Here is a 26,756-nt window from a genome sequence, read left to right as displayed (position 1 = left end):
AAAACAAGGGCTAAATTAGAAAATGACATCCGCGTTGACTTCTCGACGAGATGAAAGACAAGTCAACTTTGTGAGTCAGCGTTGTAAGACTGTGTCAACAGTCTTAATAATTAATTTCAGATTTACGGGAGAGAAGAAGAGGGAAAAAAAGCTGTTAAAAAGAGAGAGGGAGCAGCGAGACGAGATCCATGACCGAACAACCGACGGGAAGGGGGTCGATTCGCGCTCCTCTTCTTCCCCCCTTCCCTCAGGAAATGCTTCTCAATCACTGCCGGATCGCATAGGTGAAGATAGTTTGCTCGGATTTTGTATTCGATCTTTACTTTTCCGCTCTTGAATCGTGGTTTAATTTGTTCTGGGACGGAAATGGGGGGAGATTCGTCCTGGTGATGAATCTGAGAAGCGTGGAGTGTGAAATTAATTGTTTCTTTCTCAATCTCTACTTTTCACCTCTTAAATCGTGGTTTGATTTGTTCTAGAGTGTAAATTGGGGGGGAGATTCATCCGGTGGTGAATCTTAGCATTGTGTGGGAAATTGCTCGCATTGGGTTTTCGATCGTTTAATTCCCCTCTTGAATCGTGGTTTAATTTGGTATGGGGCGTAAGTGGGAAGTGATTCATCTGGTGATGGAGCTGAGTAGCGTTGTGAGGGAAATTGATCGATTTGCATTGTCGATCATTAGTTTCCCCTCTTGAATCTTGGTCTAATTTGTTCGGGGGTGTAAATAAGGGGAGATTCATCTGGTGAGGGATGTCGATCGCATTGGATTGTCAATCTTTAATTTTCCCCTTTGTAATCGTCGTCTGATTTGGTCTAGGGCGTAAATGGTGCGAGATTCAACCTGTTCATGAATCTGAGTAGCATTGTGAAGGATTGACCGAATTTTACTGCCAATTTTTACTTAAATCTCGGTCTAATTTATTCGAGGCATAAATTCATCCGGTGACGATTGGAGATGGGAAAAATTCATCCGGTGACGATTTGAGATGGGAAAATCTTCGGGTGATCAATCCGAGCAGCATTGTGAGAGAAATTAATCGAACTGTATTGTCGATCATTAGTTTCTCCTCTTGAATCGCAGTCTAGTTTTATATAGAGTGCTACTGATTCGGGGGGCGGGGGGAGATTCATCCGGTGATGAATCAGAATATCTTTGCGAGGAAAATTGTTCGAAATGGATTTTCTATGATTAATTTCCCCTCTTAAATCGTGGTCTGATTTGTTATAGGGTGAAATTAGGGGGAGATTCATCCGGTGATGAATCTGAATATTGTGAGGGAAATTGCTCAAACTGCATTGTCGATCTTTAGTTTCCCCGCTTGAATCGTGGTCTAATTTGTTCTAGGGTGTAAATGTGGGGAGATTCTTGCGGCAATGAATCTGAGTAGCAATATGAGGGTAATTTATCAAATTGCCTCTGGAATCGTAGTCTGATTTGTTCTTGGGTGAAAATGGAGGGAAGATTCATCTGGTGTTGAATCTGATTAACATTCTTAGTAAAATTGATCAAATTGCATGTCAATCTTTATTTTTCCCCTCTTAATGCGTGGTCTAATTTCTTCTAGGGCGTAAATGGGGAAGAATTCATCAGGCGATGAATCTGAGTAGCTTCATAGCAAGGATTCAGATCATGATGATGCATAATTCCACGACAAGACTATCAGATTTGCTTCCATCTGCCACCCAGAAAAACGGCCGACTTCGACTTTCCTCATCTCTCCAAGATCTGCCATCCTTCTCTAACCCTGTTGTGTTTGAGATCGAAGGAACTTACAGCCGACTACAGGACGCAGGCGGATCAAGCTTCTCCAAGGAGAAGCCCTTGGTAGAAACTTCTAGAAGGCGATGGACACGCTATCTGCTGTACGTTCTCGCGCTTGCATTGCTTCTCTCTCTAGTCTACGCATTCTGGAACAAGAACCCATCAAAGTACTACGTGGTTCTTGATTGTGGAAGCACGGGGACTCGAGCCTTTGTCTATGAGAGCTCAATAAACAGTAGAACGGACATTCATCATCTTCCCATAACCTTGAAATCGCTTCCAGAGCTTGTAAACAAGCAGAAATCCATGACTAAGACTGGAAGAGCTTACCAGAGAATGGAGACTGAGCCGGGATTTGATAAGCTGGTGAGAAACGAGTCAGGCTTGAGAGCTGCCATTGACCCTCTTCTTCGTTGGGCAGAGAAGCAGATTCCAAAGAATGCTTACAAGAGCACTTCCGTCTTCGTCTATGCTACTGCTGGAGTCCGAAGACTGCCAAGTTCAGACTCTGAGTGGCTTCTAGAAACTGTTTGGAGAATTGTAAAGGGATACTCGTTCTTGTGTCAGAGAGAGTGGATTCAGACTATCAGCGGCATGGAGGAAGCCTTCTATGGGTGGATCGCTTTGAATTATAAACTGGGAACTTTGGGTTCTTCTCCATTAAATCCAACCGTTGGTTCTCTTGATCTTGGAGGGTCTTCTCTGCAAGTCACCTTCCAGACTGGGAAAGTGATACCTGGAAAGACTAACCTGAATCTAAGTATAGGTGATGTTAGGCATCATCTAAGTGCCTACTCTCTCTCTGGGTACGGGTTAAATGATGCCTTTGATAAGTCTGTGGTTCATCTTCTCAGAATGAATTCTCAGAAAGAGAGAATAAAGGGTGGAAAGATTGAGCTCAGTCACCCTTGCCTCCAGGAGGGTTATAAAGAGACTTATGTGTGCAGACAATGCGAAGAGTCTTCTCCCGTGCCAGTTTTCTTAACGGGTAAACCCAAGTGGGAAGAGTGCAGGACACTAGCTAAAGCGACAGTTAATCAGTCTGAGTGGTCAAAGTTAACTCCTGTGAAGGACTGCGAAAGCCAGCCTTGCGCTCTACCTGACAGTCTACCTCTGCCAATGGGGAAGTTCCATGCAATGTCTGGGTTCTATGTGGTTTATAACTTCTTTGGATTGCGCTCGGATGCCTCTTTTGGTAAGCTTCTAGAAAAGGGTAAGAGCTTCTGTGAAAAGAAGTGGGAGGTTGCTAAGAACAGTGTTGCTCCTCAGCCATTTATCGATCAGTACTGCTTCAGGGCGCCGTATGTTGTGTCTTTGCTGAGAGATGGACTACAAATTGATGATAATCGAATATCCATTGGGTCTGGAAGTATAACATGGACTTTGGGGGTGGCTTTGTTGGGGGCTAGCAAGGTTCATCATGTCTATGGATATGGGCTGCCGGATTATCAGGCATTAAGTGGGCCTGCGCTGTATATTTTCCTGTTCTTGTCGCTTATTCTGCTGTTTTTTGCTGTCTCTTATGTGGTGAATTGCATGCCAAGATTCTTCCAAAGGTCATATCTTCCACTGTTTAGGCAGGGCAGCGGGGGCTCTGGTTTGATTCTAAATTTTCCTTACCCTTTTGCCCGTCAAAGGTGGAATCCTATTAATGCAGGTAATTCATGGTAGATTTCACATTAGTTAAAACTAATTGATTTGGTCCTTTGGTAATATTCTTATATTTCCAATCTTCCTTCAGGGAGAGGCAGCGTCTGAAATTCAGATTGATTTTTAAAAATACATTACAGAATATCTCGGCTTCATGGATGAAATGAAAGAACCAAAATAATTGTAGACTCTTACAAATTCCTGTGCTGATTACACTACCTTTTCAGGTATTCGATTAAATTTTATGAGAGTGTCCAATCTAACGTCAGTTAGAGGAAGAGCTGCATTCCTTATGCTTTTGTTTTGCTCCAGAATTCGAGAGAGAGATTATGCGAGGATATCTATTTTGTTTCTCGATAATTTGCCTCAGGCTTCTAATCCTTGCTTTCTTTGGGTCGAGTGATATTTTTAGTGTTCTTTCCTTGTGCCTTAAATTCGAAATCACGTGGGAATATGCTTTATTTTTTAACAAGCTTGTCTAGTTATTCTATCATAATGATAAGATTCTTCTAAGGACTCAATCATAAAGGAGTATGTCTGGGCCTGCCAGGTTGGGCTGCGATAACTGTTTGGCCTGTCCCAGCTTAAAGGGCCAGTATCTCTCTATCTTTCTATTTTCTGATGAGTATCATGCAATGGATAATTAGGGTTCCTATGACGAATTTGGCTGTTCTTTGGATTTCCTGAGTTGCGTCTGGAAACCATCATTATCTTCATCCTCTCTCTTCCTTCTCAATCTCTTCCCTGTAGGGTTCCTCCTTGTGATCATATCACACACCTAAGAAAAACCTTGTCGCTAATATCTTTTCTTTATTCTTCTTCTTAGTGTTCCCTGTCATCAATGATGATTACTGGAGCATGGTGAGCTGTCATCACCCTCATCATTTTTCCTCACCTGGATGACAATGACGATGAGAAAATAGTCTCCGTCATCGTCTCTCTTCCTTCCCAGTATGACAATGAAGATTCCGTCTCATCATTGCCTCTGGTCATCTTCCTTTTGTTAACCTTACTCAGATTACTAGAGATTACGACTAAATCATTGTCATCATTGTTCTCGTTCTTCTGCAGCAGGATGACTGTGATGATGACAAAATCGTCACTGTCACTCTAACTGTGAACGGTGCTAATGAAGAGTTTTGCCATTATCCATAAAAATTATACTGTTTTCTACTTCAAGTCTATCCAAATATCAGAGGGCCAAAGAGGGTGGAGACATGAACTATTTGATTATTGGCAGGTGAATCAAGGATTAAGATGCCACTAAGTCCCAGGACATCAGCAACAGGGCAGGCTCGCCCGTTTGCTGAGGCTTCTCTGCTTGCCGATACTTCTCTGCACATATCTGGTGGCGTCTCGCACAGTTACTCGTCAGGCAGTTTGGGCCAGGTTGACGGTGTGATTGGTCCATTTTGGTCTTCCCATCGGAGCCAAACACAGCTTCAGAGCAGAAGGTCTCAGTCAAGAGAAGATCTCTCCGCTTCTTTAGCGGAGATCCACTTGAAGGGCTGATGACGCCCTCTTTCTTTTACCCCTTACAATCCTGGTATGGAATTTTCTGCTGACACAAATTATTTTGATGCCTTTTCGAAATTTTAATTTATTGGGCAACACTGGGGTTGGCCAAAAGCCATGTCGTTGGCTTTTAATTCTCAAAGTTTTTTTCGGAATCTGTTTCCATGATTTTTGCATTTAAGATTAATATCAAGCCGGCTGTGCTCATTGATATCAAATTTTCTGTTGACCCAAAAGTTATTTGTATACCCTTGCATAATTTTAATTTGGGGAGGAACCCTAGAGTTGGCTAAATGTGATACTAATGTCTTCTGATTTGCTATCTCTTTTTAGAAAACTGGTTTTCTGATATCACATTCATTATTAATTTCTTGCTGGTTTTGCTCATTGGCATGTAAATTTTGTTGACCACGGAATTAATTTGTTGCCTATGTAGTATTTTTCATTTTTTTGTAAAGTTTGAGGTTGGCTTAGTGTCATACCTTTGGTCGAAGTCAACTCAAATCGGATAGAAAGCGGAAGCGAGAAATTAATCCAAACCCCAAACACCCTGAGGATTTTTTTATCATTTCAGTTTCTTATGACCTCCTCTAAATGATGTAACCCTCCTCGTTGGAGGGCAGGAGGAAAGTTGGTGGTAACATTAACCTTGCACCATGATAAGAACCTGTGAGTCCATATTGATGAGAGGAAGGAAAGGGAGGAAGAAGATGCTGGAATGGTTGTTGGCAGAGAGTCAGGAGATGCTGGGATGGTCGTCAATGGAGGGTCAGGAGATGCCGGGTCGGCTGTTGGAAAGAGACAGGAGATGCGGGGATGGACTTTGGCGATAGGAGAGGAGAGGTCCTGGCAGAATGGATGTCGCTCAGGAACGGATTATCGGCACGATGAACATTGCACAGAGGAGACAGAAAGGAGCCAACTTGATGGTACTTGCATGTCTGCCTTCCTAAAGGGAGGGCTGCCCAACTTGACAATTTGTATCTTTTGCACGCAAGGAGAAGAGGACTGTGACCATCTGTTCTTCGCATGCCCTTTTGCACGATCAACTTGGGCTGCTCAAATGCATCTGGGAATCAATACGACATCAGCTGAGGCCTTTTGGGAATCCATGCAAATAAATGGAAATAGACGAAAAGAGGAAAGGGGCCGCGCACTGACAGTGCTCTAGGGAATATGGCTACATTGAAACGATGTGGTTTTCAGGGGGAGGCAGGCCTCACTGGACGAACTCACCCATGAGGTCGACAACCTCATTGCGGCATGGTTCCCGCGAGGGGGGAACAGAGAGAGGAGTGGTTAAGCATGTATCACACGGGCTCTGGGGCCCATGTACTTCTCGGGTGGTTACCGTTGCATGTACATTCACCTAGGAGTCTTCGCATCACGTAGTCGCATCTCCGTAGATCCATACCCGATGGACGACGTCCCCGACGATGCCCTCTATCACCCCGGTACTTGAGCATCACCTTGATACCTGACATGATGAGATTCGACATCAAACCAGTATCTACGCATCGACTCGGTACCCTCGGGTTGACGTCACCAACGTTGTCCTACATCAGTATACAATTAAGATTGGGTCTACGGCTGTGATTTAATCGCAGTCGTTGGACCCATTCAATGGGGGGATCGAACGGCCGGGGGGCAGTCACGTCCTTATTCACCCCCAACCACCATCCTCATCGGCAGATCAACGAAGGCTGATGACGAGAGGATCGCACAACAATCCAATGGCTCTAGGAGCCATTGGATCAATCCTGATGCATTATAGAGTTGAGAGATCCTATCTCAACCCTTTAAAATGATCTAATTTCTATCTATCATCGTAGGAAGGAAGACGATGTCCGAGGTCCCTTTCAGAGATTAGAGAGCTTGATGGGGTCATGACAACTCCGTCTTGGTGCAAACAGCTCAAGGAGGATTCATAGAAGAGTTAGGGAGGCTCAGATCTGCACCAGCACGGATAAGGACAAGCAAGAAGGGACACTGACATTTGAAGGCGACGATTGGTGCCACTAATCTTGCTCACCCGCATCAGGGCAGATACAGTACTTTGTTAGCTCGATATGGTTTATGCACACCAGTAAAATACTATAAAATTGATTCAAATAGCTTAGTCTTGTATCCAGCTCAATTTGGTCAGATTCAATACTATCTTGATTGAGGCATTGCATCAAGCACCTTGTGTGCATTAGAAGATATCAATCGATTTATCTAAGTTCATGATGATTTTACCTTATATAAAGTCTAAGAAATATACATATTAAACTTACTTATGTCTTGCGGCCTTGTTGAGGCATTCTGTCGAACACCTTCAAGGTGTAGAAATACCCACATTTCTTGTGATTCTCTCCTATAAATTCTAAAAAATATTTCTGAAATGTATTTCCTATCTAAACCTTATTATAACCTACCTAGGGTAACCAAAAATAGAAAAATCATAATTGCAGATTAATATCTATATTCTCTTAATCTCTCTCTGCCTATCTAGTTATATTATAAACTAGATAACACCTATTTTCTTTTTCCAAACTCACTTGAGCTTAAACTCTTAGGGTATATAAAAGTATTTCTCTATCCCTCTCATCTGCATATTAATAAATATGTAATTCCTTATTTCTCCTATCTTTATAAGATTTTATTCTTCTTCCTACCTCTTACTAAACAAAATACCTCTATGAACTTACTACTTACATCTTATTACTATAACCTCTTATTCCCTATATAACTAAAATATTAATATCATTTTGCATATATCCACTTTCTATTTTTGATATAGCTCACTACTAATTAAATAAGTAATATCCTAGCTCCTATTAATAGTATTTTACCACTCTATCTATCTTATTAATCTTCTTTTCTTCCTCCACTACCTATATTAACATCACCTATAAGTATTACTCTATTTTAAATCTCTTAATCCTTTATTATTTCTAGTCTCTATAAAAGATATAAATAATATCTGATATTCTTTCTCTCATATATAGTCTCTCATCCATCTAATATTCCCTCCACTTAATAACTATTTATCCCTTCTTACATTCTTTATCTTTAGTACTATTATTACTGCTCCTTAACTATAACTCAATAAATAAATTCACATCTAAAGACCAGTCCCTGATGGAGAAGTTGGTCAAGTATCAATCTCGGTCAGCAAAAAAACCTATGTTTTATTTGTTTTAAAAAAAAAAGTATAGTGGAAATGACTAAAATGCCCATACTGGGCCGAAACGATGATCTCAGACTTCTGTTAGTTTGTCAGCTTGTGGGGTTTTCTTCATTCAGTGATTTGGCATCTTCTTCCCTAATAACTATGGTTCTTATTACAACCCAGGAGTTGACCTATTACTATACCGTTGACTTTACTCCGAGGGGGACAAGAACCAGCTGCTGACAACTGAGGACTTCCCTTAGACTTGCCGATGTCTCACTATTGTATCTCTTTACTTTGTGCCGTGGGAGTGGGAGAATGGGGTCGATTCTAATTGAGATATGTACTCTTGCTCCACGCCACAAAACTAGTGCAAACACTAAACCTTTACATTTATAAAACCCTCCTGGGTGGTTTACAGGGCACGACTGGTTGGTCTACAAGCACGAGCCTTGAATCAGTCGTATTCGGCACCGTGTTTTGGAGAATAATAGAATTTTTTTAATCCAAGTCCTGCAAGTTATCGAATAGTAGAGTCCTGTAAGTTACCGAAGAAAGAAACGGTATAACACTGAATTGGAAGGTATGACTGGATTGCTCAACCTCCTGATGTATGCCGAAGACGAGCTAGATCGGGCGGCCTTGTCCTGCAAGCTGAGGATCTTGAGCTCCCGCAGCTGTAACTATCCTGAAAAGAAAATACGGACTGCCACCTCCGTTCTTATTAATAATCTTCGTGCTCTGCCGTACTCATTTAAATACACAGGTGACCCGCACGCGACTGGTTGTTCTTGACCCTGCTCTTCCCATGATAAGTCCTACATATGAGCTTATCTAATTTCGAACGGGTTCTTCTCATCAGTATGTAGTAGTTTTTCAAAAATTCAAAAAAAAAAGTAGTTTTTCATTTCTTGGGCAGCCATACCCTTGTAACATTAATGCCATAATGCCATACCCTTGTAACATTATTTAAGAAAACTGGTTTCTGATTTCGCAAACATGAGTAATTTCAAGCTGGTTGTGCTCATAGATCTGAAATTTTCCATTCACCCAAAAATTATCAGGATACCCACGTAGTGTTTTTATTATATTTGGTGTACAGTTCACCAAATGCCATACCGATGCCCTTTGATTCGTTAAACATTATTAATCAAGCTGGTTATGTTCATCGGTATGAATTTATTCGTTGACCCATAAAATACTAGCATATCCATGCCATATTTTCATTCGTTGACCCTGGGCTTTTTAATATTTCTTAAAATTGAAGATATTTCAAGCTGGCTGTGCTCATCTGTTGTCATTACTGTTCCAGGGATCTATAAGAATGGACAAAACTTGACGAAGAATCACTGATTTCTCTCATCTCTCTCTCTCTCTCTCTTATCTTCGAGTGGATCACCAAATGTTTAAGGTACAATCTTCATATAATGACATTCTTTATAGGAATTTTGGGGGCTGTATTCTGCCCACATAGTTGATCTACCACCACTAACTCTGTGAAAAACTGACAAAGTTTTATCGTTTTTACTGATATGAGAGAAAAATATTTCAATCTGGGGGGAGGAATATTCCAGAATGATGGGTTAAAAATTAATGTTACTACCTCTGACAATAATCAATGATTTCCATGGAGTACGGATTTGAATGTTCTTCCCATCACAAGAACATCTGAAAAATTCCTGGAATTTCTCAGTTTTGCCTGTCCAGGAACTTCTCGATGAGGACTGAAAAAGCAGCAAAACCAGCGCAACCGGCGCATGCTGCCTTTGGACCACCTGAAGATCATGAACAACAAAGTATAGTTGCTGAAGAATGCATAAACCCTAACAGAAAAATGGAGAACAGAAATCCAAAAAAGAATGCAGAAGAATGGAGGTTTTCATGTTTGATACAACCAATTAGCATCATTCATGCAGAAAGATTCTGGAATTCCCAGGTTGATCACCGATTTCGCGTGATCTTCCCTCTTTTTCTTCAAAACAAAATTCTGGAATTCCAGATATTGTTAAATCTGAGTTCACAAGTCCGAAGAAAAACAAAAATATAGAGTTCCAGGAATTTAGTTGAGAACATTCCAGAAGCCCTTTCTTTGATATTGTTCTCTGACACTAGACCCAGAAGGGGTATTTTAGTCTTTTTTCTTATGGGTAATCCTAATTCAAACTAAGACCGCGGGATGTTTTAATACTAATTCGCATGTAAAAGTTCTGTGGTCCTTTTTAAAATAGCACTTCACACGATGTTCAAATGGGTAATCCTAATTTGTAGCCTTACCCTAATTTATAGTAGATCTCCATTATCTCGCATTAATATCAGGAGATGCAAGCTTGAATCATGCTTTCATGACGATTAAGATGAGTTACCTTTTGCCGATATCGCTCCCCCGGTAAAACACCCCGCAGCCATCGTATTTGTCAAATCATGTTTTGCTCGTGCCTGCACAGTTGAACATGAATGAATGAGATACAGATAGATAGATAGATATAAAGATATTTATCAGCTTGGCTTGCCAAAGCGGATACCATGAGAAATTGGACTTAATAATTAAGTGTACTGTGGTGGGAGCAATTTGGGACAGGTGATCACGCAGGGAATTGGTCGATTTCATTACCCCGGATGTAAAAAATTGGATAAAAATTTGGATTACATGATGTTTTAATACCACTTCACTTGTAAAAGTTCTGGGCAAAATGAATATCTTCAAGAACGCCAGAATTTTTTTTTAAAAAAGAGTTATGAAGAGAGATAGATATATAGACTGAGGAAGCGAAGTTAGGTACAAAAAGAACGAGGGAGATGAAAAAATTTGGAAAAAAACGTAAGTTATACGATGCTTTAATACCATTTCACATGTAAAAGTTCAGGGCACAAAGAATATCTTCAAGAAAGCCAGTTTTTTTTCAAAAAGAATTGATACAAAGAGATAGATAGAGGAAGAGAAGTTATTAACAAAATGAATGAGGGATATGTAAAAGTTAGGAAAAAGTTCTGGCTTTTTTTTTCAAAATTTTAAGATATATTTATATGGATTATACAATGTTTTAATACCATTTCACATGTTAAAGTTCTGGGCAAAAAGAATATCTTCAAGAAAGCCAGAACTTTTTCCAACTTTTTGCCCAGAACTTTTACATGTGAAATGGTATTAAACATTGTATAATCCATATCAATATATATAAATATATCTACATAAATATATATATATATATAATCCATATAAATATATATGGATTATACCTTTTTCAACTTTCTACAAGTGAAATGGTATCAAAACATTGTATAATCCATATAAATATATATATATAATAAATATAATCCATATAAATATATATGGATTATAACTTTTTCAACTTTCTACATGGGAAATGGAATCAAAACATTGTATAATCCATATAAATATATCTATAAAAATATAATCCACATAAATATATATGGATTATACTTTTTTCAACTTTTTGCCCAGAACTTTTACATGTGAAATGGTATTAAAACATTGTATAATCCATTTAAATATATATGGATTATATGTATGTATATATATATATACAGAGAGAGAGAGAGAGAGAGAGAGAGAGAGAGAGAGAGAGAGAGAGAGAGAGAGAGAGAGAGAGAGAGAGAGAGTTATGTACCTTCTCCACTACGCATTCGGCAGCGGAGAAAAGAAGACCCATGACAGCAAAAGTCTTTGCAGAGCTCCAACTTCTTCTCCCCATCTGCTTAGCAGTGTGAATAAATTGCTGCTTTGCAGACATTTCCTCTTGTAGAAGGGGATTATCCAAGGCTCCAAGAAGCATGCCCATGAAAAAACCAAATCCCCCTCCTGAAAAGTTACCCAATTTCAGGTCATCTAAACAATGGCATTTTGAGATTCCTAAAAAAATATGAAGTCAGATGATTTATCATATTTTTGGCTTAGAAAAGGCAGCATTTCATACTTTTTATAAGATCCAGCTTAAAATAATTGAAACTAGACATTATAGTTCATTGCAGAGTGGTTCAAGGTTTAATGTCATCCAAACAATTTTGTAAAATTTGAGATTCTTAACACGAATATGAGAGAACAAATGACTTATTGAAACTTCTTGGACTTAGATCTCAGCTCATGATCAAATAGATCACTGAGACAGAATGCCATGATGCAAGGAAGAGGAGAAAATCTAGCAATTGTATGATTCAGACTGTTCGCCAAGATTAATTAACTGGAAGTCATTATCAAATCGATCAAAGTTGAGAAATAGGCAATCCATAAAGAATAGGTTTGAGATTCTTCTTCATCTTTTCATAAATCCTAAACATAGGCGTCTTTTACAGCATAAATTGGACTCAATCGATATAATTTATACTTCCACTTTAAATGCAATAAGTTATGTAAACAAAACAGGACCATAGAGCAGGCAAAAAATTTATTATTTGATTTTTCAAACATAAATTAGAGATCAACGGTTGGGTTTAAGTTAGGTGGAGCAGGTTACGAGTGACAGAAAATGCCATTTGTTAAGTCCAGTTTGTAATATGACGAAAAAAACATCATGTTAGATCACGCAGTACTAACTTATGGGCCAGAGGCCATGTATATGCAATAGAATAACCCTAGGGGATAATGGAAAACCTAACTGAGAGCAGCTGACTGAGAGGGCCCAATAGAGGCCCAATAAGAGCCCACTAAGGGCCCATTAAGGGTCCAATAGTGGGGAGCCCATTGGGGCGAAATATTAGGTCCAATAAGGACCTAATATTTACTGGGCCTGATGAACATCAGGCCCAGTCTCCAACGGTCAGGAAACTGACCGTTGGACATCCAGCTGCGAAAAGCAGCTGGATGTAACCTTTCCAACGGACATATTTTTCAAAAATATGACCGTTGGAAAGGCTGTTCGCTCTCTTGTTTAAAGTATATAAAAGGGGGCACTGGTGAAGTAAATATATGATCCATTTTTTCTGCCCAATCTTCTGTGCATCTTTCTCTCTATCTCTCTCCTCTCCCATCCTCTCTCCCATCGGTACATCGATTTCGTAATAGGACAAGAGAAGATGCATAAATCGTTTTATTATTTAGTTTCTCACGATCACATAATGCAAAAAAATGTTTTACATCGAATCCGGAATCATCACTCTGTGATTTCTTTTTTCATCGTATTAAAAGATAAAATAGGACCAGATAATAAGCCTAAAGATCCATGGTTATGTTTAACTCCGCGAATTTCATCAGGTAATAGGAAAAAATATCAATGTAAAACTATGTTCGTCATAGGAAAAACATTCATAGGACCAGAGAATATGCACACATCTTATCACTCATTTGTTCAACAACACATTAAAGATTAATGGATATAATCTAATTCAATGGAGAAGGTTAAAAATTCTATTTCCAACGCAGTAGAAACCTTCCATTTCCACTATAATTGAAAATTCAGACAAGAAAAGAGTAACAATCAAACGTTCTCGAGGGATAGAGTCCGACATGAATAGTAAATATGCACACATTTTATTGCTCGATTGTTCAACGACACAAAAGATCAATAGATATAATTTAATTCGCTGGAGAAGGTTAGACCATCTGTCTATCACAGTAGAAAAATCCAATCGCTATCTCTATCACTGGAGAAGGAGAAGCCTTCCATTTCCACTTAAATTAAAAATCAGGCAAAAAAGCATAACAATCATACCTATGTCCATCTCTATCTCTATCGCAATCTTTATCGCTATCCCTATCTATATCTATCTCTTTATATGTTTCTATCTCTATCTCAATCTACATCTCTCTCTCCCTATCTCTAAATCTATCCATCTCAATTGCTATTACTTTTTCTATTTATTTCAACCGCTATCTCTTTCTCTATCCCTTACCTCTATATCTATCCATCTCAACCGCTATCTCTTTCTCCATCTATCTCAACCGCTATCTCTTTCTCAATCCCTATCTCAATATCTATCTATCTCAATCGCTATCTCTTTCTTAATCCCTATCTCTAAATCTATCTATCTCAATCGCTATCTCTTTCTTTCTCTATCTCTCTCCTTATCTCTATAGCTATCTATCTATCTATTTATCTCAATTGCTATCTCTTTCTCTATCTCTATCTCTCTCCTTCTCTCTAAATTTAACTCAATCGCTCTCATTTTATATCCCTATATCGATCTATCTATTTCAATCGCAATCTCTTTTTCTATCCTCATTTCTATATCTATCTATCTAATATCTCAATTGCTATCTCTATCTCTATCCCTATCTCTATATCTACCCATCTCTATATGTACTTCTATAACTTTCTCTATCTATATCTCTATCCCGATCTCTACATATATCTATCTCAATTACAATCTCGTTCTCTATATCTTTCTCTCTCCCCATCTCTATGTTTATCTATCTCAATCGCTCTCTCTTTCTGTACCTCTATCTCTATTTCTATCTCTAACTCTATCTATATCCCTATCTCTATCCCTATCTCTAACTCTATCTCTATCTCTATCCCTATCTCTAACTCTATCTCTATCTCTGTCCCTATCTCCATCTCTATCTCTAAGTCTCTGTCCCAACCTCTATATCTATATCTATCAATATCAATCCCCATCTCTTTTATCATTCCGTTGCTCAACGACACACTAAAAAGATCAACCGATACAATTGAATTCGGCGCGGAATATTAAAACATCTATATTCAACACAGTTGAATCCTATAATGTCCACTAGAATTGAAAAATCAGAAAAGAAAGGAGTAACAATCATACATGTAATCACTCCGTTGTCCAATAACACATTAAAGATTCATCTTTCAAAAAGAAAAAACACACCAAAAATCAATCGATAAAATTGAATCCGACGGAGAATGTTAAAACAACTCATTTCAACACAGTAGAAGCCTTCCGTGTCCACAAGAATTGAAAAATCAGACAAGAAAAGCGGAGCAATCAAACGTCTCGAGGGATAAGAGTCGGACACGAAGGATCAATATGAATACATTTCATCACTCCATTGTTCAACAACACAATAAAGACCAATATTATATAATTAAATTCGATGGAAAAGGTAAAAAGATTTATTCTCAACATAGTAGAAGCCTTCGACTTCCGCAAGGATTGAAAAATCGGACAGAAAAGCGTAATAATCTCACATTTTATCTCTCCGTCATTCAACAACACATTAAAGATCAACCAACGAAATTGAATTCGACGGATAGTGTAAAAAAAAACTATTTTCAACATAAAATTGAAAAAATCAGACAATCAAACGTTTTCGAGGGATAAGAGTCGGACATGAAGGATCAATAAACGGGGAAGGTACCCATGATTCCACTGAAGGCGCTCCGGATCGCGCAGTTGTTCCATATCTCCTGACCACGGATTTCTTCAATCGTAGGGAGTTTCAGAGGCTCAATCTTCGGCGTCGGCTCCTCCTTGGCCGTTGTCACCGGCCCAGCTTCGGAATCCGACGCCATGAACAGAGATTTGAGACGGATGAACGTGTTCTACCCTGGATTTTGCAGAAGCAGAAGAGAATTTGGGGAGAGTGAAGTCACTCGAGCTAGGAGACTGTTGAATAAAAGACTTAAAATGAAGAACAGAGGATGAGGCTTTTATAATGTCTTTCTCATAATTTGTTTTTTTCCAATATGGTATAACACTCAGTCAGCAATGAAAATTTTCTGGTTAATGGTTATGCCTAGACTTTGGATAATTAATTAGATTAAATTTTTGGAACCAGCTGACAAGAAATGATTTTATGGAGTTGCTTCATTGGTCTCTAGGGGTCATTATACTTGATTTCTAATTAATTAAGGCATGGATTCTGTCACTCAAATTGGTTTAATTTGCAAAAACTTATGGACTTGTCAATTCTTTCAGTGGCTTCTATGGTTCCCAATGGACATAAATATTTTCTTCACTTGTCGATATTGATTCTTAATTTTTTTTTTCTCTTTTATGATGTGTCTAAGGAATCTCTTAACTACAGTCTTTATTGCTGGCTCACGTTCCTAGTTCTGCTATGTATGATACACACCAGATGTTATTTTGTTTGGTAAATTATTTATAAAAGTACAGGCCAAAAGTTTTTGATCTTTATCCAGTTATGGATTACTTCTTGAGTTATTATTGCGATAAGAGGTATTAAACTGCACTTCTTTTTGTTAATTTGTTTTCTGGTTAACAGATTGATGAAGAGGAAATTTATCTTCAAATGAAACTTTGTGGTCATGAGGCAAATTTTAGCACATTGATATGTCAAAGGAGTGCATATGTTTGCTCTCTGTATCATGAAAATCACCAACCAATCATCAGCAATGATGTTGATTCAAATGGAGAATAAAATTAGTAATCTTAAGTAACCCAACTTCGAGGCTTGATATCTGATAACCTAGGAGTTTTCAACCCAAAATATTGAAGACTGATTTGCCTGTAAATTCCATAATGTGTTCCCTCAAGTATCGGCTGAAAGAAACAATTAATTTTGAGATCCATAATGTTTTTGGTGAATCAACTTGAATGTTGGCATTGATCAAATCACGATCTTGGAAAAAGATACGAATCCATAGAGAGTTCCTCGATTGGAGCTAACATAGATAGACTGTTTCAACCTGGTTATCTCTAAACTATATCAACAAGTTTTTTCATCCGAGTTTTAATTTTTAATACACTATTTTTCCTTTTATTCATGGAAATATGAATTTTCTAAGTCAAAAATTGTATATTTATTAAAATTTTATGACTTAATATTTATTTAGAACAATTTATGATGTAGTTTTGCCTTAAAAATCAATCCCAACATGTGTCGCCATTCGATATGATCAAATGACAATTAATAAAAAGCGTATGCAATGATTATCTGCATCAATCCATCTAAAAAGGTACAATTATGACATTACGACTCACGATGTCATTGTGCACCAATCAGTAACTGACCAATAGAAAAATGAGAGATTTAAATCAAAATAACTATGATTTTTAGATTGAGGAGAGAAATAATAAAAAATGGAAAAATAACAAGTCAAAAAATTGTGATGGCACACGTGTGTGCCACTTGTACTGCAACAATTAATTAAAACATATCCTTTACGTGGCACGTGATAATATGCATTTTTTTACCTTAACATGACCGTATTTACATGTTTATTTTCTATAATTCAACTATATATGCATGTTATCAAGCTTAAAATGGTTAAATTTATGTTCAGAACAAAATTATGATTTTTTGGTATTTTTTTGTATTTTTTGAGATCTTTCTGGCAACAAATTCTGAAAGAATATATATATGTGAGTCCAAGTAAGATTTTTATGGATTTTTTTGACATTAAAATTGAAAAGATATAATTTTTCTAAGTCAAAATATATTTTTATTTTTTGGCCTTTATTTTATTAAATATGAATTTTTGAATATATTTTAAGTCCTTTATTTCGCAACACCATGTGTTGACACTTGATTCGTTGAACGACGACGAGGCAAGACTAAATATAATGATTGGTGACAGTCAATCATTAAGCTCAATTAATGATTGGCGTCAGCCAATCATTTAACTAAGTTGTTTTGGCATCGTGATTAGCGATGCCATAATACCATTTAAGATTGAAGAATCATTTTTCATAATTTTTTCTGCCACATGGCACCATGGACCAATTAAAAAGTCCTTTTTAATATTATAAAATTGGAAAGATTGAAGAGTCCTTTTTTCATAATAAATGCTGACGTGAATTGAGAAAGGTGAATATTATAAAATTGGAAAAAGTCGGGTTCAAAAAGTATGGTGGTACATGTTGTGCGTGTTGAGTTCAATGCCTTGGTTCGTCCACGAAAACACGTTCCATGGATGTGAAGCGTGTAGGTCGATTCACAATCGATCTTTAAAATAAACATATTGAATGTACCTTTTGGGGAGCTCGTTCCACCCTTGACTTTGCCACTTCGAGATCGTTCTGAAGCCATTCACGCATCCGGCCTCTGGAAGTATCCACGCGATCACTCGGTGTTTAGATATCCACGTCTTCTTCTTCAACTCTTCTTGAAAATCTAGAAGATATCCTCACCATGAAGACACTCTTCCTTGGATGAATGGAGAAGAGAGTAGAGAAAGGGAGGGGCTCTCAAATCAGGCTTGCATGGGTGCTTAAGTTGAGATCCCTTTCTCTCTTTATAGTTCACTTAAGGTTTTTCTCTAAACCCTACAAAGTAAAATATATCCACCAATGCCCTTATGACCTTGTGCTTGTGACCCTCTAGGCCCATGTATCATTCTAGTTAATAACTTTAGTTGACCCAATAATATTTATTGACCCACCTTATTAATTAATGATATCAACATATAGATTAATTAAATAAGGATCGATTTAACCCAATCGATAGATAAAGTTTCCAGCCCGTGGGGTGCCAAGCTAGACCTCGTGCTCTAGAAGATACCGAGGAGTCTAAAACTCTCTCATGGCACCTTTACTGTTATCGGTTAACGTATACGTATAATCCATCATCCACGGGAGACTCTCGAACGACTTAGGGTATGGTTTATCGTCAAACCCTAATCCGTCATTTGATTAGTAATGATGGGTAACGTGGATCATTGGAGAATGCCTTCTCTAATATCCTCACTACCTTGGCCAGGGATTTTTCTGCATCCTCTTCCTTGAGTCAATCTCCTCTTATACCGAGGGCAGATGATTCCGTCTTGACCACTCAATCATCTTCGTAAGCTTCTTAATACATCCGACCTATAACTTATTTGAATCCCATGATTACAGGCTCATAAGTCATAGTCAAAACTTAGTTGTCCACTCACGAGATGTCCTTGGTGTCTCAGGTTAGTGGATCACTTATACAACCATGACATGAATCAACCTGATTGACGTTTAGGTATAAAATTATTCACGGATTCGTATGGATCAATTCAGTGAACTCTTTCTCCAAAGAACACCCACTATTTGTCCTTAGTGTCGCGGATCAGCTATACTTATCGTACAAGTAGAATCAGCTAATGCTATTCTATCCGGATAATTCGATGTCCGATTCAATTACCCATCCAATAGGAATATTTAGAATACATGTTTAAAGACTAGTGATCTCTGTATTATGATCTCATCATAATTCACTAGGTCATTGCACGTATTCATGAACTTCATTATAAACATCACATGGAATAATAATGAATGCAAATATTTTATTCAATGAACTTAAATAAACATGGTAGTGTGATTGGCTTGACAGCCACATAATATGCATCAGTGCGCACATGTAACCCCGTAATCATTAAACAAAAAAAAACAAAAATATCCTAACGTGGCACAGGGAAACATGTGCGACGTCAGACTAACACAAGAATCTTCCCCTTTTTCTCTGTCATAAAAGACGTGCATTAGTGCGTCATTCACTTAAAATGAGAAAAAGGGAGAATATTCCATGATGTGGCACGGCAACGCGACGCCACATCATGGAATATCAATTATGAAATAAAAAAGTAGAAAATGCTTTTTTTTCTTTTTCCACTTGCAGGTACACATGGCTGCTTTGAAAGACGCGAGCACACAAGAGGATGAGACGTGGAATTTGAATGACTTGACAGTTCAACATAAACAAAAAAGAGGAAGTTTCAACGCCGTAAATGAGGAGAGAGAAAAATCAAGGCCTAGGATTGGTCCAAATTCAAAGCATGATATCTGATGATCCACAAGTCTGATTGAGCTGAAAATTTCTGGATTGCTTTGTCTCCCACTCTTCTTTCCATTCATACCCTTTAATATATAAATAGAGCCATTGGTCACTGTTAAATTCATCTTGAACTTGCTTTGCTACTCATACGGGCTGATTGAAAGATAATAAGTTTTGAAATCCATCTAGTGTGTTCTTGGTGTCTTAGGTGTGCTGGGAAGAAGCATTGGTGAAGAGGGGGAGCTTACCGGCACTTGTAAATTGCCATGATTCTAGAAAAATGTAAGGATCTATGGTAAACGTCTTTGCCTTATGTTGTGGTTTTCCGACATTGTCATTAGCTTAATTAGATTCTATTACACCTTTCTCACTATCGCACCACCTCCTTACATCCCTGTAATCTCGTCTCTCTATCGTCATACTGTTGATTCACTTTATCATTCTTGTATCCGACACATTCTCTACCTCATTCACATAACGCTTCACATAATTATACATTCATTTCCTATTTTCTTTGCTAATTGCAAGCTTGAATTATAGATATTTAGAAACTTTTACTCCATATCACTACCTCGCCAAGTAAACTTCTTATCTTTATCTATTCTCAAATCAATAAACACTATAGTAAGAAAATTGAATCCTTAATCAGTGTTCCCTACTCATCATTAGCTAAATATTCATAGGCAAGTACTTATATATATTTATTGAATAATCTCAATTACCGAAGTCAAGTTAAAACCCTGAAACTGAGATTATCATCATGCGTAAACTAGTGAGACATCGAGCAATCGTTGGGGGATCTTTCCCCTCTTCTTATGTGAACCTTTCCCCTTCACTAGAATGGACCAAAAAAGGAGAATATTGTGATGTGGCATGCGGCAACGCGCTGCCACATCACAAGGATTGAATAATGATGATTCAAATATTTTTTTGTCTTTTTCTTTCACAGTTACACGTGGCATCCTTGGAGTTGATGTTCACAAAAGAGGAGAAGATTCAACCAATAAAAAAATGAGGAATATTTAAGGACTTTAACTACCAATGAAAAATGAGGAAGCGTCAGCACTGCTGACATTGAGAGAAAAAATGAAAGGCCAAGATTTATTCAACTTCAAAGCGTGATATTTGATGATCCAAAAGGCTGATCGAGCTGAAATTTTTAGGGGCACTTCATCTTTACCTCTCTTTCCATCCTTATCCTCTGATCTATAAATAGAGATGTGGATTATTGTCAACTTAATTTGTAAACTTGCTGATGTCGGACGTCGTCCGTTCGACACCAAATATGATGGTTTGGTGCTGGTGAATGATAATAGTCTCAGACTACGACGGCGGTGTCGTATGACCGAAAATCCTAAAATGGAAAATAGGCTACAATGCAATGCAGGATGCGACTAATTTGGTACGTGCAAGTGCCGACTAGCTGGGAATACCGATTCTCGAGATCGACGGAGTCGAGCTTCGTCCAAAGGGGCGAGGATGATTACAGTGCCGAACAGAGTAACTCCACTAGGGTTTTCCCACACGTGACGGGCGAACTCGACTCGTACCCAGGAGAGACGCTCAAGCTTGCCGTAATTTTCACTCAACCTGTCCCTCCTAACCTATATCTAACCTGAGCCCCAAGGAACATCTTCAGAGATGTCACCTTCGCCAACGACACCACCGCCGACTCGCGGTCAGCCTGCCCGGCAAGCCAAGGTGACGGCGCGAACGCGCGGATTCAAATATCCGGGGTTAGGGGCATATCATCTTCATTTTTCCATTGTTTTCATCTGATTCTTTATCCGTGTTTTCTCGCATTTTCCGCCATCAGTGTTCGTCTTTTATATCATCGTCCCCTTCTTTTGTCTTTTATATCATCTTCATTTTAGTGAGGGGAAGTCCATTCTAAAAGGACTTTCCCCTCATCTTCTCCCTTAAATGGGCCTTAACCCTTTGTTTCTTCCCCTTGGTATTGCTAGGGGCCCATTCATATCCTTCCCCTATAAAAGGAAAGGATGGGTACCCTAGCTCGTTGGACTTGTCATTTTTTCCTCCTTAAGAATTTGCTTTGTTGAAGAAAGACAGGTCCCATCCAGAGGAAGAAGAAGAAGGCGAGAGGGAAACAGAATAGAGGAGGATCACGGTGGGAAGAACGGGATCTGGGCGGATGCTCAAGTGGCGCTACCTTTCCCCTTCGCCCCTCACCCTCCATACCTCTAGCGCCTCGCCCCGTAGCCGTCGGTGCAATGTCGCGCCGCGGTGGTTCTTCGCATATCCATGTCACCTGGCGTCGAGAAAGCAGCAGCCAGATGCACCCGATCGTTTCCCACCGCTCGGGAAGCCCCCCCCCCCTTGGGTGCGCCTAACGCCCAGCCGAGCGAGAAGTGTTGTCACGCCCTAGGCCCCCCGTGCGGGACCTCCTGGTCTTTTGTGGACCAGTGTCGGCCGACCAAGGCACCCGATCGCCAGCGAGTGCGTTGACCTGGGTCGCATTGACCGTGATCCCCGGCCAATGCTTGGAGGGCCTATCGCCCGCACCTAGGTGCGTGAGTCAGGGAGCGGCGACCGTCGATCCCCTTTGACCAATCATCATGCACGCGGAACCTGTGGGAGCGATCCCCTTCTACAGCGGGAACATCTGTTCAAGTACTGCTGCCTCCTTCGAGTCTTCCCACTCATTCGCCCCAGCCCCACGGCTGTTACGTCTCTCCGGTCCACCTACCCCCGCAGCCCTCGGCATCGCCATTGCCGCTCCAGGCCAGAATGTACAAAGCAAAAGGAGATCAGCTCAGAGACACCGACGATGTATGTCATCTCTCTGCTCGCTCGTCTCTTATTTTCTGCAGTGCATTTTTGTATTGCCTCCTCCGCGCTCGGGTTAGATATAGGTGAGGAGGGACAGGTTGAGTGAAAATTACGACAAGCTTGAGCGTCTCTCCTTGGTACGAGTCGGGTTCGCCCGTCATGTGTGGCCAAACCCTAGTGGAGTTACTCCGTTCGGTGCCGTAACCATCCTCGCCCCTTCGGACGAGGCTCGAGAGGTCTACCCCTTCCACCACCAAGTGACTCTGTCGATCCCGAGAGTCGGTATTCCCAGCTAGTCGGCACTTGCACGTACCAAATTAGTCGCATCCTGCATTGCGTCGTAGCCTATTTTCCATTTTAGGATTTTTGATCGGATGACGCCACCGTCGTAGTCCGATATCATTATCATTCATCGGCACCGAACCATCATATTCGGTGTCGACCGGATGACATCTCCGACGATGTCCGACATCAAATTGGTATCAGAGCCAGGTTGCGGTCGCTCACAGCACGTCTCTGACGCATCATCAATATCATCCGCATCGCATCGCATTTCAAAAACTCATATAGGTGCCCTAGGAATGGCCATAGAAATGCGATCGAGCCGGAAGGCCCAACACAGAGGTTCTACCTTCCCGCGACGTTCCAAATCGTCGCACGATGAGAGAGGCAACCCCACAGCCCTCTCAGAAACCTGTCCCGCGATGCCCGTGGCTAGTCCGGCACAACCACCTACGGAGCCCGCGCGAAAACCCAAAGAGTTCATCGACTGGGAGTTGAGTATGAACTCCTACTTTTGGTGGTACCGCATGGATGATGACTTGTGCGTCGAATATGCGGAGACAAGACTTGGCAGGTAGGCCAAGATCTTCTGGGAGAACGAGTGTGTCGCCACCGAGCGACGAGGATGGCCCATCGTATCATGGGCCAATATGGCGCAGAAGCTGAGGAGCAAGTACGTTCCTCGATAGTACCAGATGTCTCTATTCCTCGCATGGCTCAACCTTAGGCAATGTTGGCTTACTGTGACGGAGTATATAGAGGCATTTGAGGAGTGTCGGATGCGCTGTCAACTCGTGGAGGAACCGCAAGTCATCATCGGATTGTTTGCCCACAGACTAAGGCCGGCCCTGCGCAACGAGGTTCTACTCAACCACCTATTCTACACATGTATAGTCTGTCAAGAATGAAGATCTGTCGGATGAACCATTGATAGAACTCAGGCATCACCTACAGTCTACGATCTGCATAACTATGTAGAGTCAAGATCTGCATAACTATGTAGAGTCTGTCAAGAATCAAGATCTTTCAGATGAACCATTGCTGCAAATGCCGAGGTGAACTGTCTAAAGCTCACAAGTCATGCATAGAGACTTGGTTCAAATCTTGAGGTTCAAATAAATGCGAGATATGCCAGTAAGTTCATCCGATCTTTATCTAGATTTCTCATGACATTAATTGCTGAATATTTTTTGCCCATTTTGTTATTCGCTGCAGGCAGATTGCTGTAAATGTCACGCCTTCCAAGTCTTGGTCTGGCATAAGATATTCGAATACTTTTCATCTGATAAACATGAAAGCAATCCTTTTTGTTTTTTATGTGAGATTTTAAGATTATAATAAAAAGATTGATTATTATTATTATTTTCTTCAGCAGAGAAATTAAACGGTTTGGACGTTGGAGGGTTGACCAGGCCCACCATGGGTCAGAAGTGCGATAAGAAGCTTTAGTCTGACAATTCAGAAATGATCTCCTTTGGGTCACATTCCATGTAAACAAGATCAAGGCCTTTTGAAGTAGAGATGAGCAATCCCTTTCTAGATTGAATCCGAGAAACCTTTTTAGGATGTCTTTCTGAAATAAAAATAGTCCAAAGCAGTACCCAGATGAGACCATATCATTACATATTAAACACAAAATAACATGCATTTACAAAATGCTCTAAGCAGCATGTTCTTAATGGGTTTTTCCAAAGAACATGGGTGTAGCACGAGAAGACTAGAAATTGGGGGTTTACAGACAATGAATTTCTTTGCCATAAATATTATTCAATGCCAGTGGTGATGGCAAGATGAAGATTGGTGATCATGATAGCTTGAGGTACAGAATTTAATTAAAAAAACCATCAGCATTTCTTATGTGTTGGAAATACCAATGAGATAAGATGACAATGAGAGTTTTAAAGAATTAAACATGCGTTGTGGCATCTTACGGCTCTCATCATTGTGTCTTTGGTGTACTAGGCGTCCACCCCAACTCCCTTGTGCAGACTTCATAAAATCTCATTGCCCTCATATATGATGCCCTTCCATCCTGTTTTGAGAAAACCACATCAATCAATGAGATAATTTGGTATTAATAATCTTCCTGACGAAGATCAATAGATGAAATATATAAACTTAATTGACTAGGCAGAAGTAAAATCTTAAGTAGCTCAATTTATCTCTCTCAGATATTTCTACGTTTTCTAATCAAAGTTTAAATCACTTTCTTCACAAATCAAAGAAGAAAATTAAGACAAGGCAGAGAAGAAACCAAAGAAGAAAATGAAGACAAATTGAAAAAAGAGGAATAAAAGCAAAAGAAATGAAGCGGGTTGCACTTACGATTGCACTCTCTTCCTCCAAGACTTGACCGTCACAAGTGGGCCGTCCTTCCTCCAAGACTTCGCTCCTTCAAGACTTCGTTCAGTCTTCCTTCCTCAAACCCCTTCGTCGTCACTAGTCGGGCCACGTGTTGTGCCTTGTGAGAGAAAGAACAGATACACGTTATTTGTGAATTGCAAATCACGATTTCCAGGCTTTTTTCCGTTACACATGGCAGTGACGCCGTCCGGTGATGGGGGCATGATGGGACGCCACAAAGAGTGACGCGTGACGCAAATGTGACGGATTTTCTAAAATCCTAGGATGTGTGATGGGACAGTGACATGACGAAACTTCGGTCACATCACTGTCCGTCACGTATCATCATCCATCCCGTCATGTTCGGCGTCACGTCCACGACTTGCTGTTCCCTAGGAGGGAGATAGAAGAGTAGGAGAGAGAGAGAGGAGCTGGAGAGAGATGTGTAGGAGGGAGATAGAAGAGTAGGAGAGAGAGAGAGGAGCTGGAGAGAGATGTGTAGGAGGGAGATAGAAGAGTAGGAGAGAGAGAGAGAGGAGCTGGAGAAAGAGATGAGTAGGAGGGAGATAGAAGAGTAGGAGAGAGAGAGGAGCTGGAGAGAGAGATGAGTAGGAGGGAGATATAGATGTGTAGGAGAGAGAGAGAGAGGAGCTGGAGAAAGAGATGAGAGAGGAGAGAGAGAGAGAGAGAGAGGAGAAGAGGAGAGAGAGAGAGGAGAGAGAGAGAGAGAGAGAGAGAGAGAGAGAGAGAGGAGAGAGAGAGAGGGGGGAGAGAGAGAGAGAAAGAGGAGAGAGAGAGAGAGAGAGTGAAAGAGAGAGAGGGAGAATGAGAGTGTGAAAGAGAGAGAGAGAGAGAGAGAGAGAGAGAGAGAGAGAGAGAGGGTGAGAGAGAGGGAGAGAGAGGGTGAGGGGGAGAGAGAGAGGGAGAGAGAGAGAGAGAGAGAGAGAGAGAGAGAGAGAGAGAGAGAGAGAGAGAGAGAGAGAGAGAGAGAGAGAGAGAGAGAGAGAGAGAGAGAGAGAGAGAGAGAGAGAGAGAGAGAGGGAGAGAGAGAGAGAGAGAGAGAGAGAGAGAGAGAGAGAGAGAGAGAGAGAGAGAGAGAGAGAGAGAGAGAGAGAGAGAGAGAGAGAGAGAGAGAGAGAGAGAGAGAGAGAGAGAGAGAGAGAGAGAGAGAGAGAGAGAGAGAGAGAGAGAGAGAGAGAGAGAGAGAGAGAGAGAGAGAGAGAGAGAGAGAGAGAGAGAGAGAGAGAGAGAGAGAGAGAGAGAGAGAGAGAGAGAGAGAGAGAGAGAGACAGAGAGACAGAGAGAGAGAGAGACAGAGAGACAGAGAGAGAGACAGAGAGAGAGAGAGACAGAGAGACAGAGAGAGAGACAGAGAGAGAGACAGAGAGAGAGAGAGACAGAGAGACAGAGAGAGAGACAGAGAGAGAGAGAGACAGAGAGACAGAGAGAGAGAGAGAGAGACAGAGAGAGAGAGAGAGAGAGAGACAGAGAGAGAGACAGAGAGACAGAGAGAGAGACAGAGAGACAGAGAGACAGAGAGACAGAGAGAGACAGACAGACAGAGAGAGAGAGGGAGAGACAAAATGTATGAGAGATGAATATATGTCAATATTTAAAGCTTAAATATTTCACC

The 26,756-nt window shown here is 40.2% G+C and overlaps 2 protein-coding genes across 5 annotated transcripts; one reads left to right on the top strand and one right to left on the bottom strand.

Annotated features, from left to right (window-relative positions):
• Window positions 1-132: 132 nt before the first annotated feature.
• Window positions 133-9,562, top strand: LOC144714515 (GDA1/CD39 nucleoside phosphatase family protein). Of its 4 annotated transcripts, none has more exons than XR_013584372.1 (4): window positions 133-284; window positions 1,567-3,420; window positions 3,505-3,640; window positions 4,654-4,790. XR_013584372.1 is itself a non-coding variant. In XM_078589263.1 (4 exons), the coding sequence occupies exons 2-3, from the start codon at window positions 1,596-1,598 to the stop codon at window positions 4,923-4,925; spliced, it is 2,097 nt and encodes a 698-aa protein (XP_078445389.1). In that variant the 5' UTR covers window positions 133-284; window positions 1,567-1,595; the 3' UTR covers window positions 4,926-4,959; window positions 9,395-9,562. The 4 variants fall into 4 exon arrangements, 3 of the variants coding, with proteins under 3 accessions (XP_078445389.1, XP_078445391.1, XP_078445390.1); XM_078589263.1 differs by lacking the exon at window positions 3,505-3,640 and adding an exon at window positions 9,395-9,562 and having other exon boundaries at window positions 4,654-4,959; XM_078589265.1 differs by lacking the exon at window positions 3,505-3,640 and adding an exon at window positions 8,266-8,672 and having other exon boundaries at window positions 4,654-4,959.
• Window positions 9,563-9,583: 21 nt separating this feature from the next.
• Window positions 9,584-15,620, bottom strand: LOC144714516 (mitochondrial import inner membrane translocase subunit TIM22-4-like). The gene is made up of 4 exons (XM_078589266.1): window positions 15,365-15,620; window positions 11,712-11,902; window positions 10,446-10,518; window positions 9,584-9,857 (listed from the first exon to the last, which is right to left on the bottom strand). The coding sequence occupies exons 1-4, from the start codon at window positions 15,516-15,518 to the stop codon at window positions 9,772-9,774; spliced, it is 504 nt and encodes a 167-aa protein (XP_078445392.1). The 5' UTR covers window positions 15,519-15,620; the 3' UTR covers window positions 9,584-9,771.
• Window positions 15,621-26,756: the final 11,136 nt, after the last annotated feature.

The sequence above is a fragment of the Wolffia australiana genome, chromosome 17 (genome assembly GCF_029677425.1).
Source record: "Wolffia australiana isolate 7733 chromosome 17, ASM2967742v1".
Taxonomy (NCBI): Eukaryota; Viridiplantae; Streptophyta; class Magnoliopsida; order Alismatales; family Araceae; genus Wolffia; species Wolffia australiana.
This window is presented reverse-complemented; position numbering and strand designations above follow the sequence as displayed.

Bases quoted from the DNA above. Each gene is read 5' to 3' on its own strand.
- LOC144714516 (XM_078589266.1), bottom strand. From the start codon at position 15,518: ATGGCGTCGGATTCCGAAGCTGGGCCGGTGACAACGGCCAAGGAGGAG. The intron at 11,903-15,364 runs GTACCTTCCCCG...GTAACTTTTCAG, and splicing joins CGCCTTCAGTGGAATCATGG to GAGGGGGATTTGGTTTTTTC. The intron at 10,519-11,711 runs GTACATAACTCT...TCAACTGTGCAG, and splicing joins CCGAATGCGTAGTGGAGAAG to GCACGAGCAAAACATGATTT.
- LOC144714515 (XM_078589263.1), top strand. From the start codon at position 1,596: ATGAATCTGAGTAGCTTCATAGCAAGGATTCAGATCATGATGATGCAT. The intron at 3,421-4,653 runs GTAATTCATGGT...GATTATTGGCAG, and splicing joins GTGGAATCCTATTAATGCAG to GTGAATCAAGGATTAAGATG.